This window comes from Carcharhinus amblyrhynchos, chromosome 10, assembly GCF_965287045.1.
Source record: "Carcharhinus amblyrhynchos chromosome 10, sCarAmb.v2.hapA, whole genome shotgun sequence".
Classification (NCBI taxonomy): Eukaryota; Metazoa; Chordata; class Chondrichthyes; order Carcharhiniformes; family Carcharhinidae; genus Carcharhinus; species Carcharhinus amblyrhynchos.
In genome coordinates this window covers 2896545-2913499 of record NC_137333.1, presented here as the reverse complement: position 1 = coordinate 2913499, position 16955 = coordinate 2896545, and the positions used below count along the sequence as shown (strand labels likewise).

The following is a 16955-nucleotide window of genomic DNA, read 5'->3' as shown; positions in this document are numbered from 1 at the left end:
CATATCCTCCTCAGCTGTCCCCCCACCTGTCCACTCTCTAGGTTGCCACTTCAGACCTCTCACTTACCGCAATACACTTGGAAACTTTAAGCATAACGTTCCCCTGGGGAGTGGATTTCTTATACAAAGCACTTCCTCCGATAAATACAACTGAAATACATAACACGGCATGGTTATCGCTTCTGCTGGTACAAGATTAAATATATACACCCCGGAGGAAACCCACGCAGACACGGGGAGAACATGCAAACTCCACACAGACAGTCACCCAAGCCAGGAATCAAACCCAGGTCCCCGGCACTGTGAGACAGCAGTGTTAACCGCTGTGCCAGCATGCCGTCCCCACACTCCACTTATTAATTGGCCGACACATCCATCCCGGTGTGGCAGTGCCTTCGTACGCCAGTTGGGAAAGCAAATGACCCAAGTGGACGATGTTTGACTGTCAGCCAAACAGCCCTTCTCCCCTTATTTTATGTCTGGTGAAGAGGAATGTTCTAAGAGAATGGATGGGATTTTCCAGCCTCGCTCATCCCAAAACCATAAAATCCCATTTGAGGTCAGTGGATCTTTCTGTGGTCTGCTCCGACTTCCGTGGCCAACAGGGCGGTAGAATTCCGACCAATTTTTTTTTTTAAACCCATTTTAACCCCCTGATCCGGGGTCACACACAGCCGTGTCCTGGAGATTTCTCCAGGGTCACTGACAGCGCTGTAATGGAGATTTAATCCTCAGTTCCTGGAGACTCTGAGGTAGTTCTGGAAGGTTGGCAATCCCTAAATTTCCAAGAGCTGGCACAGAGGCGAGAGAATGAATAACCTCTTTCTGTGCCGTGCTATTCTACAATTCGAAATGAGCAGATTCTAACAAAATGAAAAGAAGTGTGGTCTTTTTTTTTTGTGAATGCTCCACGTGTCTTTTCTTGGGTTTTGCTCTCCGGAGATTAATCTGTAATTCCTGCAGACTCCAGGACAATCTGGAGGGACTGGAGGCCCCATTGCCTGCGTCACATTTCATTGAAGTGAATCAGCCTGGAAATGTTAGGCCGTGTGTCCATTATTCCCTGCTAGGTGTCGCCAGTGAGCAAAGGCTCCATGTGCACCACGCCTGCTATTCCCAACATGTGGAATGCAAGAACTGAAATTTTACCCAGCAGTCAAACCTTGAAGTAGCAAGCTATTTCATTGTTTCTAGAGAAGGGAGTTTGTAAGACTTACTTAAAGCAACTGCCATCAGAGCAGCGGGGACTCCAAAGGCCACCGGGTAACAAGCCTGGGGGACGTGACCACATTTTTGACCTAAAACACACAAAGTCATTGTTAGGGTCGGAGGAAAAGAATAATGAAAATAGACTATCCCTTAAGGACTTACACGTACAGGTCATGATTGGGATGATCACAGATAATGATAAAATTAACCGTGTGTTCGACAGTGAGTAAGAGAGCCAGAGATGTTCAATAGACTGGTCAGATGGGCAGAGAGGTAGGAAATGGAATTCAGTCCGGAGAGGGGTGAGGGAACGCATTTGGGAATGTCAAACGAGGGAATACATGATAAACGGACAGATACTGAGAAACGGAGAGGGTTACGAGGAACCTTGGAATACAAGTCCCAGATCCCTGAAGGTCACAGGACAGGCCGATGAGGTGTCCAGGAAGGTTACACAGGATAAATTCCACTTATTAGCCTATTACAAGAGAAGGGGAGGGAGGTTTCGCTCAATGTATCTCACAGGAGTTAAGGTTGCAGCTCGAGCACTGAGTACAGTTCTGGTCATTTTGTTACATGTAGGATGTGAGCATACTAGAGTGCAGGCTCAGGAGGAATGTTGGCAGGAATTTTAACTGCGAGGGAAGATTGCACCGTCTGCGATTATTTTCTTTGAAACCCAAGAGGCTGAGAGCAGATTTAATCGAAAGGTACAAAATTACGAGGGGCCAGGATGGAGTGATAAGGAACGATTGCCATTGGCGGGGGACGTGGATTCAAAGTAATCGATAGAGGCAATGGTGAAGCAATGGGCTAGTGGTATTATTGCTAGATTATTATTCCAGAAACTCAGTGAGTGTCCTGGGGTCCCCCGGTTCGAATCCCACCATGGCAGACGGTGGAATTGGAATTCAATTAAAAAAATCTGGAATCAAGAATCTACTGATGACCCATTGTTGTAAAAACCCATCTGGTTCACTAATATCCTTTAGGGAAGGAAATCTGCCATCCTTACCCGGTCTGGCCTACATGAGAGTCCAGAGCCACAGCAATGTCGTTGACTCTTAACTGACCTCCAAGGGCAAGTAGGGATGGGCAATAAATACTGGCCAGCCATCGACGCCCATGTCCCATGAATGAACTAAAAAAGAGGAAAACTAAGGAGAATATTTTTCACCCAGAGGGTGGCGGAAGTCTGCAACTCACTGCCTGAAAAAGTGGCAGAGGTAGGAATACTCCTCGCATTTAAAAACATACTTAGATATTCACTTGGAGTGTTGTAACCTACAGGACAATGGATCATGGGGAGGAAAATGAGATTAGGCCAGATAATGCTTGTTTTTAACCATGATGGGCTGAATGGCCTCTTCCTGTACCATAGCTTTCCTATGTTTTTGTATTCCTACCTAACGGAACGCTGGTTTTATATCAAGGGAGCCAGAATATAAAGCGATGGAAGTTAAATTCCAGCGTCATAAATCTCATGGGAGAGACCATCGGGAGTAACTGTGTTCAGGCCTGGGCACTGAACCTCCAACCTTGGAGGGGGTGCAGCGTAGATTTACCAGAACAATATCAGAGTTGAGAGGGCTAAATTACAAGGACAGGTTTCACAGGCTGGCCTTGTACTCCCTTGGGCATAGGGAGATTATGGGGCGATCTAATGCAGATGATTAAAGAATTTTATCGCGTTATTAGAGAGAATCGATTATTTCATCCAGTTGTGGGGGAGGGGGCAGCAGGGTGGCGCTTTCAGGGCAGTGAGTGGGGGGCGAGTAGTTGTGGGTGGGTAATTCTGGAACAAGGAGGCACAACCTTAGAATCAGGACTGGAGTGAAGCACTTCTTCGCGTAAAGCTTGGTGGAAATCCCCAGAAAATATCACTGAGGCTTGGGGTTCATTGAGAAAACTATAAAACTAATATTGATTGATGTTTGTTAGACCTGGATATTGAGGGTTAGGGGACCGAGATGGTTTGGTGGATATAGATTAGTCATGGTCTAACTGAGTAACACGACAGGGTCCCAGGGCTGAATGGCCACCTCCTGTTCCAAATTCCCAAGGTCAATATTGACCCATCTGATAATGCCATTGGCTGTGGCGCTGGACGAATGGACAACGATAATAATTATGTGCAGAAAATGGCAGAAATTGGGGGTGTAGATTTGCCAAGTGATTGTGATTACAGACATCAATTTTCAATCAGAGTGATGATCAACAAAGATTTTCATTGTTTGGTTTTTTGACAACAATTTTGCAATTTATGGTTTGTCTGTGATACTAGCTCCAATGAGTGAAGCCAACTACTGCCTACCTCTCAAGATGGGAGTAATAACAGTAGAAATGAGACTTCCAGCATTGATTGACAAATAGAAAATTGAGAAGAACCTGCCCCTTTCTTTTACCTTCGGAGAGAGAAGAGAACATTGGCTTCAACAGCAGAAGCAACCAAAGGTACATTTACAGAAATTCATGTTCACGCTATAATGTGAGGACATTGTCACATCTCCCATTATCAGTTGCTGCCTGGATTTCGCTGCCAAAGTGGTGGCGAGTTTAATGTACCTCGCCATTACTGAGACACCAATCTGCCAGCATCTTGCGTGTGAGGAGGACAGTCTCCATGAGCTGTGAATCACCACAAGCCACCGCCTGACTTGCTTTCCTTTGATTTTAATCGGACAGTAACAACGGCTCACCCTCAATCACGCCATGAATTCCAAACGATTGTCTGCATTAACTACTTGTTAAACTCACTGCAGAAAGGTACTTAACAGCGTAAGAATGCTCTTAACAAAGAGATTTATGTTCCTGTGATGCCACTCAATCTCCCCAGCCCAGAAAACAAACAACTGAAACTGTGCAACCTCATTCCAACAGGTAGAAAATTGTTCTTAGAGATTTAGTACATAAAACATGTTTCAGATTTCCATTTTTTTCTTAACTCTCTCCTAATCCAATCTCTCCTTCCTTCTCTTAATTTCACCTTTTTGACTTTAATTCACCCAATTTCCTATTCAATCGTTCCTTTGGTTCTTTCTCAATCCTTGAATCTCAGTGGGTTTTTTTAGTCATTAATGGGACGTGGTGTTGCTGGCTAGGCCAGCATTTATTGCCCATCCCTAGTTGGGGAGGTGGTGGTGAGCTGTCTTCTCGAATTGCTGCAGTCCGTGTGCTGTGGGTTGACCCACAGTGCCGTTAGGGAGGGAATTCCAGGATTTTGACCCAACGACTGCGAAGGAATGGGGATATATTTCCAAATCAGGATGGCGAATGGCTTGGAGGGGAACTTGTGGGTGCTGGTTGCTCCATTGTATCTGCTGGAGATAGACTATTGGTCCCACTGGTCTCAAATACCCCGTTACCCTCACAGGCCTGGCTAGTTATAGGGCAAACTGTTTTTGAGTTGTAGGGTGCAGAACCAACGAGGCATGTGTGAGATAACCACTCCAGTGAAGTCTAGACCAACCTTTCTGGGCTTGAGTAACATCTTTGCACACCCGCTTCAGGAAAAGTGTATTCCTCGCAATTTTCACGTCTGATTAAAAAATTATCCACATTTACCTGGCTGTCTTCAAACTGGTCACCACCAAAAGCTGACACACAAGGTTTAATGCCACCAGTCCCGAAAGCAATAAGAACCAGACCGAGTATTGCCAAACCGCTGGAGGAAACAAAATGTCTTAATTTACAAACATTGACAGGATTTAATATCATTAGGTATTGCCCAGGACTCAATGGATAGAACCTATCCCCCTGAGCCAAATTTTATACTTTTCATTCCCAATAAGAAGTCTCACATCAGCTTAAAGTCCAACAGGTTTATTTGGTAGTAAACGCCACAAGCTTTTGGAACGCTGTGCCGTGTGAAAGCCACACCCAAGGGAGGTGTGTTCGTGCACCAAACAGGGCAACCTGCAACATCTGTCCAAACACGCCAATGGCTGGTGGGAAGGGCGGGAGTGACTCCTGGTCAGCCACACTCGATGTGGAGTGGCACCCCCCTCAAGATATAAGCCGCTGGTGACCATCTAGTGACCTGTCCCAGCAAAACCCTCACTCCCTGTGGGGGCAGAAGAGAAGTCTGCCTTGTGGGAAATGAAAACAACAGCAACTCCCCTGGTAGCAGCACATTTCACACACGCACCAACCCCAACAAGTGGGAACATCGGCTGGAATGTTACCCGGATCGGGCGAGGCTGGCAGAATGGAATTCTCTGTTGATCTCGGGTGGGGTTTTATGAGCCTCGCCTGAGCGAGGTTGTGAAATAGTGACCATCATCTCTATATCTACCTTGTCAAACCTTCCTTCATTTTACAGCTTAACTCCGCAGTTCCTCCACTCTCAAGAAGAGGCCCAGACTGAGCAATCTTTTTTGACAATTCTAAATGGGGGTACCATAAACATAGACATGGGTCAAGGGTGGAGGAGGAAAAGCACATTGTTAAGATGGCGGCGCGGGCTCGTTGGGCCGAAGGGCCTGTTTCCCGTGCTGCGTCGTTCTTTGTTCTAAACCCTCTGTTTAGGTTTCATTTTTGCAAATCTTTGTGGCGTATTTTCAGGCACTTCAAGATCATTATTATAACCTGGTCACCAGGACTGTACAGTGCTCTAGGTGCGTTTTAACCAAATTCAAGACTAGATTGAAACGACTTCTCTGCTTTTCAATTCTATTGCTTTCGAAATGAACTCCAGCTCTTGGTTTATTCTTTACATCCTTGTATTAATGTGCATCGCTACTTTAAGCGTTACATTTTTATTGAGCAAGAGAATGTACTCACACGTGAAGGTTTAAGTTATTTGGATGCCCATCAGCGTCACTATCTGACATGTCTGCAACGGCACTGATTGATATCACCAACTGTCCGACTGTATAAACAATCGACAGGTAGACGATGGTTCTGTTACGAAGGAAAGTTAAAATTAATTAAGACAATAGCATTAGGAGATTCAAGTCTCCTAGTGCACAGCTAAACACAAGCTGGTTATTAAAACTGTACACACTCTAATGGTCCCCATTTTAGTTGATTTGATTTGATCTAATTTATTATTGTCACATATATTGGTATACAGTGAAAGGTATTGGTTATTGTGTGTTATACAGGCAAAGCATACCGTTCCAGAGTACATAGGGGAGAAGGAGAGAATGCAGGTGTTGTGTTATAACCACCGCTATGGTGAAGAGAAATTTCATTTTAATAAAAGGTAGGTCCATTCAAAAGTCTAATGGCAGCAGGGAAGAAACTGTTCAGGTCAGTGCAGTACAAAGTTTCACAACCCCAGGTTAAGGTCCAACAGGTTTATTTGGTGTCACAAGCTTTCGGAGCTTTGCTCCTTCATCAGGTGAGTCACATTGATCTCCTGTTCTGGGAAAGAAAGGCCTTCACTACCCTGCTAGTAATAGGGCTAAAAACTTTTCTCCCTAAATAATTTAGATAAGGCACTCATATACACACAGAAACCAGAGTAATGGGTTTATTCTTGGAAGAACCCTGCTGTTGCATTTTAAAAATATATTTTCATGGGAGGTGGGCATCGCTGTTAAGACCAACATTTATTGTCCATTGCTAATTGCCCTTAAAATGTGTGGCATGCTAGGCTGTTTCAGCTAGCAATTAAGAGTCAACCATATTTGCCGTGGATCTGGAGTCACATGTGTAGAATCACACACTCTCTACAGTGCAGGAGGAAGCCATTCGGCCCATTAAGTTTACACCGACCACAATCTTACCCAGGCCCTATCCCATAACCCCACATATTTACCCTGCTCGTCTCCCTCACACTGAGGGACAATTTAGCACATATTTGGAGTGTGGAAGGAAACTGGAGCATCGGTGGGGGGGCGGTGGATACACGTCGACACGGGGAGAATGTGCAACCTCCACACAAGACAGTGAGCTAAGGCTGGAATTTGAATCTGGGTCCCTGGCGCCGTGAGGCAGCAATACTAACCACTGTGCCACCACACAAGCCAGATCAGGTAAGGATGGTAGATCTTCTGAAGGACATTGGTGAGCTAAGTGAGTTTTGATGGTAATCAATGATAGATTTGGTTTATATATCAAATTTATGAACTGAATTCAAATTCCACTATTTGAACACATGTACCCAGACCATTAGCCTGGGTTTTTCAATTACTAGCGAAAGGATATTACCACTACGCTGCTGCCTCCCTTTTAAAATTGTGCCACGTGCTAACACCATCGTTGTATATTTATCAGGTTTAATTATTTTGATAATACCTACTTGAATTTTCCAAGCCAAGAGTCAGCAATGATTGCTCCAAGGATAGGTGTTAAGTAGCACAGAGCCACAAAGGCGTGGTAAACGGCTGTAGCGAGATCTTCATCCCAGTGTAGAAAATAGCGGAAATATAGGACAAGAACAGCTGCATGAAGAAGGTACAGAAAACAGACTCATCAGACCCATTATTTAGTTATTAATAAATATTTCACCATGGGAGGTATTAAACTGAAATATTAGTGATATGGGGGGAGAAGGGGGAATCAGGATATTGAATTTGATGATCACAGATAGAACCCCTACAATACAGAAGGATGCCTTTCGGCCCATCGAGTCTGAACCGACCACAATCCCATTAAGGTCCTATTCCCGCAATCCCACATATTTACCCTGCTAATCCACTGACACTCGGGTCAATTTAGCTTGGCCAATCCACCTAACCTACACATCTTTGGACTTTGGGGGGAAACCAGAGCAGCCGGAGGAAACCCATGTAGACACGGGGAGAACGTGTAAACTCAGCAGAGACAGTGACCCGAGGCCAGAGTTGAACCTGGGACCTTGGCGCTGTGAGGCAGCCGTGCTAACCACACACCATATCCACCCCCGCTCCACCATTCATTTTGAGCAGGCTCGAAGGGCTGAGTGGTGACCTCCTCCTGCTTCTCGTTTCTATGATCAATCAGTGGACTCCAACCAATCCTCTGCTGTTATTTAACTCTGTGTTTTGCAGCTTCCCATCTCCAGCATTGTTTCATCTCATCAGTTGCTTAAGCACCCATCTGTGCCTTTATTTCCTCCAAACTATTCCTTTGCTCTCCCAGTAGGCTTCCCCTCATCCCTGCTCAGGAATTTTGAACTCATCCCAAAACTCTGCTGCCAGCATCCTAACTCAGGCCAAGTTCACTCCCCGCGCTTGTTGACCGACACTGGTTCACTGTCCGGCAGTGCCTTGACTTTAAAGGTCTTATTTTTGTGTTCAAGTCACTCCTCGGCCTTGGTCTCTCCCTTTCTCTGTAGCCTCCTCCACCTTTACAATCCTCCGAGATCTCTGTACTCCTCCAATTCTGCATCTCTTCGGCATCCCTTAATGTCTCCACCACTGGTGGCCCTGCCTTTAGCTGCCTGGGTCCCACGCTCTGGAATTCCATCCCTAAACCTCTCCATCTCTTTCTGCTTTCTTTAGGCATTCCCTACTAACTACCTTTTGGCTCTAACATCTCCTTTTGTAGCTCAGTGTTAAAGTGTATCCCATATTGCCCCTGCAAAGTGCCTTAGGACAAGGGGTGGCAATAGTGGTTAGTATTGCTGCCTTCACAGCACCAGGGTCCCAGATTCAATCGTGGCCTTGGGTCACTGTCTGTGTGGAGTTTGCACATTCTCCCCATGTCTGCGTGGGTTTCCTCGCACAGTCCAAAGATGTGCGGGTTAGGTTGGTTGGCCATGCTAAAATCAATCCTGGTGTCAGGAGTATTAGCAAGGTAAATATGTGGGATTATGGGAAAAGGACCTGGGTGGGATTGTGGTTGGTGCCGACTCGATGGGCCAAATGGTCTCCTTCTGCACTGTATGGAACCAATGGACTCTACGTCACTAGGCTAAAGGCACTCCATAAACGCGAGGTGTTGCTGCTACTGGCCAGGTTTGCTTGGTGCAAAGATTTTTGTGTGGGAGCTCTTGTGTGGGTGAAGGATTACAGGTGACATCTTCACCATGCAGTGAGAGAACACCATACTGAATACTTGTCCGATCCCAAACTCCATTAGAATCAAGGGAGGATTGGAACCATTTCTTTACAGGACTCAAGATTGTGCGGAATTCTGTTGACGTGCAAGATTTAAAGTACCTCGCATTCCATAGTAGGAGAATCTTTCACAGAATTCATTGACCACGATGAAGAAGATGCTGATCGGAAATCCTAAACAACTCGGCTGTAAGAGAGCAAACGAGTGACGGGTGAGTGACAACGAATCATCATCAGGTAAATACGCTCCCGTTAAATAAAATGTCCACTCAAAATGTCTGCAACAAACAAAGAAGATGTGACTCAGCTGTCCTGTCCAAAATAAAACCTCTGAATGGGCACACCAATGTCTGCTACGAGTAGACCTTTGTGGACTAACTTTTATTGTGCTAGTTAGCTGTTGCAATACCCACATGGTAGAAGCACCTGGCTGTAAAGAAGTTAAGATAAGAATTTATATAGCACCTTTCAGGACCGCAGACCACTGCAAAACACCTCACAGCCAACCATAGAATCTCTACAGTGCAGAAGGAGGTCATTCGGCCCATCGAGTCTGCACCAACCACAATCCCACCCACGCCCCATCCCCATAACCCCATCTATTTACCCTGCTAATCCCCCTAACACTAAGGGGCAACTTAGCATGGCCAATCAACCCAACCCGCACATATTGTGACTGTGGGAGCACCCGGAGGAAACCCACGCAGACATGGGGAGAATGTGCAAACTCCACACAGACAGTGACCAAAGCCTGGAATTGAACCCGGGTTCCTAGTGCTGTGAGGCAGCAGTGCCAACCACTGTGCCACCCATGAAGTTTTCTTTGAAGGGCCATCAATACCGCAATGTAGGAAACACAGCGGCCAGTTTGTGCGCAGCAAGCTTCCAGAGACCCCATCATCACAATGACTGGATATTCTATTTGTTTTTGTCACGTTGGTTGAAGGATAGATATTGACCAGGGGCCAATCTCTCCTGCTCTTCCTCCATTGACCATAGAGGGCAGACACGAGCACGATTTTACAGACTCGCTTGTTCTGAAACCGTGAAATCCCACTTGAGGTCTACAGACCTTCCCATGGTCCGCCCCGTGCCCATACCAATTCCCATGGCCCGCCCCTCGCCTGCTCCAATTCCCATGGTGGGCAGGATGCTAAAATTCCAGCCAGGATCTCAGTTTGAAGTCTCGCCACCTCCAACGGCATTGATATGTCCTGTGGTTGTTAATGGTGCCATATAAATGCAAACCTTCTTACCCGTTACATTGAAATTAATTTTGAATATAGATTAATCTTTCCTAAGCTTTTGTATGTTTCTGAGTCAGTGCACCAGCAACCAGTGTTTGATTCACAACAAACTCAAAGCTATGCATGGTGTACAATGCACCCACAACTAGCCAACCCAGAGAGAGCCATACAACCCTACAGTGCAGAAAGAGGCCATTCAGCCCATTGAGTCTGCACCGATTCTCTGAAAGAGCATCTCATCCAGCCACTCCTTTCCATCTTATCGCCATAATTGTGCGCATCTACCAAGACCAATCCACCTAACCTGCGTATTTTCAGACTGTGGAAGGAAACTGGAGCACCCAGAGGAAACCCACATAGACACGGGGAGAAGGTGCAAACTTCACACAGACAGGGACCCGAGACCAAAATTGAACGTGGATCCCTGAAGCTGTGAGGCAGCAGTGCTAATCACTGTGCCCCCCTACCAGAAACAGGACTTACTCAATTAATGGTAGGGTGTTGGGGAGAGTTTATAAAACAATGAGCCTAGGGGTACAGGTTCATAGCTCCTTGAAAGTGGAGTTACAGGTGGACAGAGTGGTGAAGAAAGCATTTGGCTTGCTTGGTTTCGTTGGCCAGAACATTGAATTCAGGAGTTGGGATGTCTTGTTGAAGTTGTATAAGACATTGGTAAGACCACACTTGGAATACTGTGTGCAATTCTGCTAATTTATCCTGCTAATCCCCCTGACACTAAGGGGCAATTTAGCATGGCCAATCAACCTAACCCAAATATATTTTGACTGTGGGAGGAAACGGAGAACCCAGAGGAAACCCACGCAGACACGGGGAGAACGTGCAAACCCCACACAGGCAGTGACCAAAGCCGGGAATCGAATCCGAGTCCATGAGGCAGCAGTGCTAACCACTGTGCTACCATACCACCCATGATGTATTCTTTGAAGGGCCATCACTATTGCAATGTAGGAAGCACAGCAGCCAATGTTTCTATAACAGAAAGGATATTATTAAACCAGAAAGAGTGCAGAAAAGGTTTACTAGGATGCTACTGGGACTTGATGGTTTGAGTTATAAGGAGAGGCTGGATAGACTGGGACTTTTTTCCTCGAGCTTAGGAAACTTAGAGATGATCTTATAGGGATCTATAAAATAATGAGGGGCACAGATCAGCTAGATCGTCAACATCTTTTCCCAAAACTAGAGGGCATAGGTTTAAGATGCAAGGGGAGAGGTACAAAAGGGTCGAGAGGAAGAATTTTTCACACAGAGGATGGCGAGTGTCTGGAACTGCCAGAGGTAGCTAGTAGAGGCAGGTGCAATTCTGTCTTTTAAAGAGCATTTAGACAGTTACCTGGGTAAGATGGGTATAGAGGGATGTGGGCCAAATGCGGGCAATTGGGACGAGCTTAGGGGTTAAAAAAAGGGTAGCATGAGCAAGTTGGACCAAAGGACTTGTTACCATGCTGTAAACCTCTACGACTCTAAGAATGCTACCAACTGTACTTTTACGCTGATCACTGAATTAAATAGGCTAAGCAAATTCACAGCACAATCATGCACAGCAGATTCACCCTCATCACATGGGTGGCATGGTAGCACAGTGGTTAGCACTGTTGCTTCACAGCTCTAGGGTCCTGGGTTCGATTCCTGGCTCGGGTCAGTGTGGAGTTTGCACATTCTCCTTGTGTCTGTGTGGGTTTCCTCCGGGTTCCTCCCACAGTCCAAAGATGTGCGGGTTAGGTTGATTGGCCAGGGTAAGAAATTGCTCCTTAGTGTCTAGGGATGCGTAGGTTAGTGGGGTTAATGGGTATAATGTGTTGGAATATGGGGGTAGGGCCTGGGTGGGATTGTGTTCGGTGCAGACTCGATGGGCCGAAGGGCCTCTTTCTGCACTGTAGGGTTCTATGATCATCTTCAGCATGTGTACCCATAGGTCTCATTCATTACACTTTTATGTGTCCAATGCCAGTGCTGTGTCTCACTGGGTAGCACTCAGAATCTGAAAGCTGTAAGTTCATATCCCAGGTAAGACTTTTCAGCACAGAATCCAGGCTGCCACTCCCAATACAATTCTGAGGGAGTGCCACACTGTCAGCATTTCCCTTTTATGGATGTGACATTCAAGTGCGATCTCACCTGCCTCCAAACTAGTCACCAACAAAAAATCTCCCAAGGCACCATCATCTTCCACCAACCAAATAACCTGGTCATTATCACATCACTGCCTGTGGGATCTTGTTGTGCACAAATTGGCTACCGTGTCTCCCTCATAACAACAGTGACTGCTCTTTTAGCGTACCTAATTGGCTGTGGAGTGTTTTTGGATGACCTGAGGTCATAAAAGATATCACACAAACAAATATCTTTCTTACTTTATCGGGGAAAGTAAATTGGAACTCTGTAATCCCAATTGAGATTAAGTTGATGTACTGTTACAGTGCTATCTCATTATTACATCTAATTCCGATCTAAATCCAGCATTAGTTCCATCATTTAAAGCTTGCCTATTACAACATTCCACAGTCCCTAGAGAATTTAAAACATTTGACAATATTATATTCACTGTGACAGTCGAAGCATAATCTTATCAAACAGAGAGCTTTGCAGAATGAGCAAATAATTGGCAAATTAAGTTTTTTTTTTATTCATTCATGAGATGTGGGCATCACTGACTAGGCCAGCATTTATTGCACTTGTTCAGAGGGATTGTGAGGGTCTACTACACGGTAATGGGTCTGGAGTCACATAGAGGCCAGACCAGGTAAGGATGGCAGATTTTCTTCCCTAAATCACATTATTGAAGGAATTTTGCCGAACAGAGATGAACGTGAGATAGTTTGCAGGAGGAACAAGTGGGTCACTTATTGCTTGGAAGGTGCAAGTCAAGCTGGGATAAAAGGAATAAATGGATCTTAAGAAAACAGATAAATCAATCACTGACTAAATCTTGCACCATAGGTAAGCAAGGTCTTAATAAAACAAACCAAGTGTTTTATTTCTTGGGGGAGAGAACTACAGGGCTGGGAAGTTATGCTGAACCTGGATTGAACCTCTGTTCAACCACACCCCGAGAAGGGCATGCACTGGGGCGGGTTTGGAGAAGGTTTACTGGGATGATACAAGAAATGCTTGCATATACATACATATATATACATAGAGTGGCATGCTGGCACAGTGGTTGGCACTACTGTCTCATAGCACCAGGGATTCGGGTTTCATTCCCGGACTTGGGTCACTGTCTGCATGGTGTTTGCACTTTCTCCCCATGTCTGCGTGGGTTTCCTCTGGGTGCTCCGGTTTCCTCCCACACTCCAAAGTTGTGCGGGTTAGGTGGATTGGCCATGCTAAATTGCCCCTCAGTATCAGTGGGATCAGCAGGATGGATACCTGGGGTTATGGGGATAGGGGCAGGATGGGATGGTTGTTGGTGCAGGCTCGATAGGCCAAATGGCCTCCTTCTGCACTGTAGGATTGTATGATTCTACATCAGGAACAGATTGCCAGGCTGACGAAGGGTTAACCTGACCCAAAACTTTGGCTCTATTCTCTCTCCAGAGCTGCTGCCACACCTGCTGAGGTTTTTTTGCATTGCCTGTTTTTGGTTCAGATGGTATGGTGGCACAGTTGTTAGCACAGCTGTATCACGGCGCCAGGGACCCAGGTTCAATTCTGGGCTTGGGTCACTCTGTATAGAGTCAGCACGTTCTCCCTGTATCTGCATGGGTTTCCTCCGGGTGCTCCGGTTTCCTCCCACAGTCCAAAAGATGAGCTGGTCAGGTGTACTGGCCGTGCTAAATTCTCCCTCCGTGTGCCCAAGCAGGCACCAGAGTGTGACGACTAGGGGATTGTCACAGTAACTTCACTGCAGTGTTAACGTAAGCCTATTTTGTAACACTAATAAACAAAATAATAAGGATAGATTCCAGCATCTGTAGTATTTTGCTTATATGTTATTGACAAGCTGGATTTATTTACTCTTTAAAAAAAAAAGGCTGAAGGGGTGACCTAATAGAAGTCTTTAGAATTTGTGAAAGGTTTTCATAGAGGATTCAGGGAGAATGTTTCACCTTGCGAGAAAAAGCATAACTATTAATATAAGATAATAAACAATGCAATAAAAATCCGGAAGAAATCTCTTTAACCAAGGACCGATGGGAATGCAGAACTGACCCCCCTTGGGGTGTTGGGAACCCAATTATTTGTCAGTATTTAAGGGGAAACTAATCCGGCCTCTGAGGGAGAAGGGAGAGTTCACTTCAACAAGGAAAGATGGGTGGAGCATAAACCCCAGCATGGATTAGAAGGGCCGAATGGTCTGTTTCTGTGACGTATATTTTCTATGTAATCCTGCAAGTGGTCCCTGTTTGCAGCTAATGGGCATTGCTCCGAAGAATACTCTTCCTTCATTGTCCATGAGGAGGTGATAGCGAGCCGCAAATATTGGCATGAACCTGTCGACTGTGGGAGATAAGAACTAGACTTTCACTGGGACTCTCTTTCATGCGGTAACTGTGTACAAAAGGATCTATTCTTTCTTCCATGCTGTTAATCTTAAACCTGCACCTTTTAATCTTTCACTCGATGTTTCAATGTTAATGCTCACAAAATAAACAAGTGGCTGCCTAATACTGACAGACCAATGATTAAGATTTCCTGAGTGGGAATGGGGTAAAGAACGTCACTTTAAAGTGTTAACTGTGACTCTATCTGCCTCAGGTGCTGGACTCAGGTCATTCCAAAACACCCAAGTTTAAGTTGGTGCTGAGGGTGCTCAGAACTGTTAGGGGTGAATGATATTAGCCTTTTGAATGATGCATTAAACTGAAGCCCCCACTTGTCTCCTCAGCTGGACTTAAAAAGGTCCCATGTCTTTATTGTAAAGACGCGCAGGGGAGTCTTTCCCACTGTCCCGGACAATATTTACCCCTCAATCGATGTACAGAGTGCGGAGTTGCCAGCGTTGGACTGGGGGACGGGGGGGTTGGGTGCACAGTTAGAAGTCTGACCACACCAGGTTAAAATCCAACGGGTTTATTTGGTATAATGAACCCTCAGAGCGCTGCTCCTTCATCAGGTGAGTGGAGAGGTAGGTTTCACAAACGTGGCAGCTATAGACCAGAGACGCAACTGCAAGATAACGGTTGTAATGCGACCACTCCAAAAGTTTGTGTTACTAAATAAACCTGTTGGACTTTAACCTTGCGAGACTACTTAATGTGCAGATTATATGGTCAAGATCGCATTGCTGGCTGTGGGATCTTGCTGTGCGCAAATCGTCTGCTGTGTTCCCAACATTCCGTCAGTGACTGCATTTCAGCAAGACGTTTAATTGGCTCAAAAGCACTAAGAGTCATCCTACAGTTAGGTGCATGCAAATACCTCACATTTAGAACATAGAACATGGAACAGTACAGCACAGTACGGGCCCTTCGGCCCTCAATGTTGTGCTGAGCTTTGTCCAAAACCCAGATCAAGCTATCCCACTCCCTATCAGTTCAGTGCGCTTTGGTCAGAGTCCCAGAACGCAGGCTGGCAAAGATTGGTAACCTTAGAAAATAGCGAAAAAGAAAATGTTTCAGTACCATGGGTATTAAAGATTACACGGGTCAGTGCAAGACTTACTATCTGATCTTTGAATAAAGGTGCATGTCACGGGGTGGGGAGGTAATCTGTAAATACTTCAGACACAAAGAATATTCTCCTTGAAAAAGTCGTCATGTAGTAAATTATCAAGAGACTTTTCACACTGCCAATAAATAATAAAATCACACAATATAATTCCAGGGAAAACTGAGTGGGAGAACTATGTCCTTAGCTTTGAGCTTGCAAAATGCACATGATATATTTAGCTAAACAGAGCTCCCTGCAAAATATTTGACTCTGAGGATGAAATAAATTTAGAAGAAACATGACCAACCTTTGATTTCGCCTCTTCAACGTCTCTGTTCTTTTCGCCTGCGGAATAGTTAGAAAACAAAGAAGAAATGAGCACTTGCTTTGACATCTTGGGGAACTATTTAACATGGTCATACTGACAGCCTTGCAAAGGAATCGAAGTTTGTGACGGGTAGATTACTCAGTTTGAAGAAGAACACGAGGTGGAGAATTTTGAGTCAGACTGAGCAATTGGAATTGGCAAGAATTTCAATGCAAACAATAAACCAACGAAGTCACCAACCTTTCATTCTGGAGCTGACTGATGTGCCTTGCTCTACTCTGGAAATCCAAACTTGAAAAGGGGTTGAGAAAGGCTGAGGTTGATTTTTAAAGTTCAGACCTTGAACCTGGTCCACTTCTTATCAGTCAGGTGACCAAGGTCGTTCTCCCATTCAACTTGATGAGATTGAATGGTGATATCCCTGGAACAGCAGGTGAGATTGTCCAGATAGATCCTCCTGCTCTAAAGGGAGGAGAATTAACTTGGCAACGAAAACGCCAAAACATTCCGAGCAACTTTCGTAGCTTCGCTAATCCATTTAATTACTCAGTGACAAGATCAGACCTCTTT

General features: G+C 45.3%; 1 protein-coding gene across 1 annotated transcript in view; it reads right to left on the bottom strand.

The window, feature by feature from the left end:
* Nucleotides 1-16955, bottom strand: part of LOC145349478 (solute carrier family 15 member 1-like) — a 51082-nt gene that overhangs the window by 28972 nt on the left and 5155 nt on the right. The window contains exons 2-10 of the mRNA XM_080198017.1: nt 16626-16742; nt 16365-16402; nt 9300-9384; nt 7457-7598; nt 5992-6111; nt 4774-4873; nt 3524-3614; nt 1218-1298; nt 68-150 (exon numbers count right to left, since the gene is read on the bottom strand). Of these exons, the coding sequence (XP_080054143.1) occupies nt 68-150; nt 1218-1298; nt 3524-3614; nt 4774-4873; nt 5992-6111; nt 7457-7598; nt 9300-9384; nt 16365-16402; nt 16626-16742 (857 nt within the window). The remainder of the gene's footprint in view (nt 1-67; nt 151-1217; nt 1299-3523; nt 3615-4773; nt 4874-5991; nt 6112-7456; nt 7599-9299; nt 9385-16364; nt 16403-16625; nt 16743-16955) is intronic.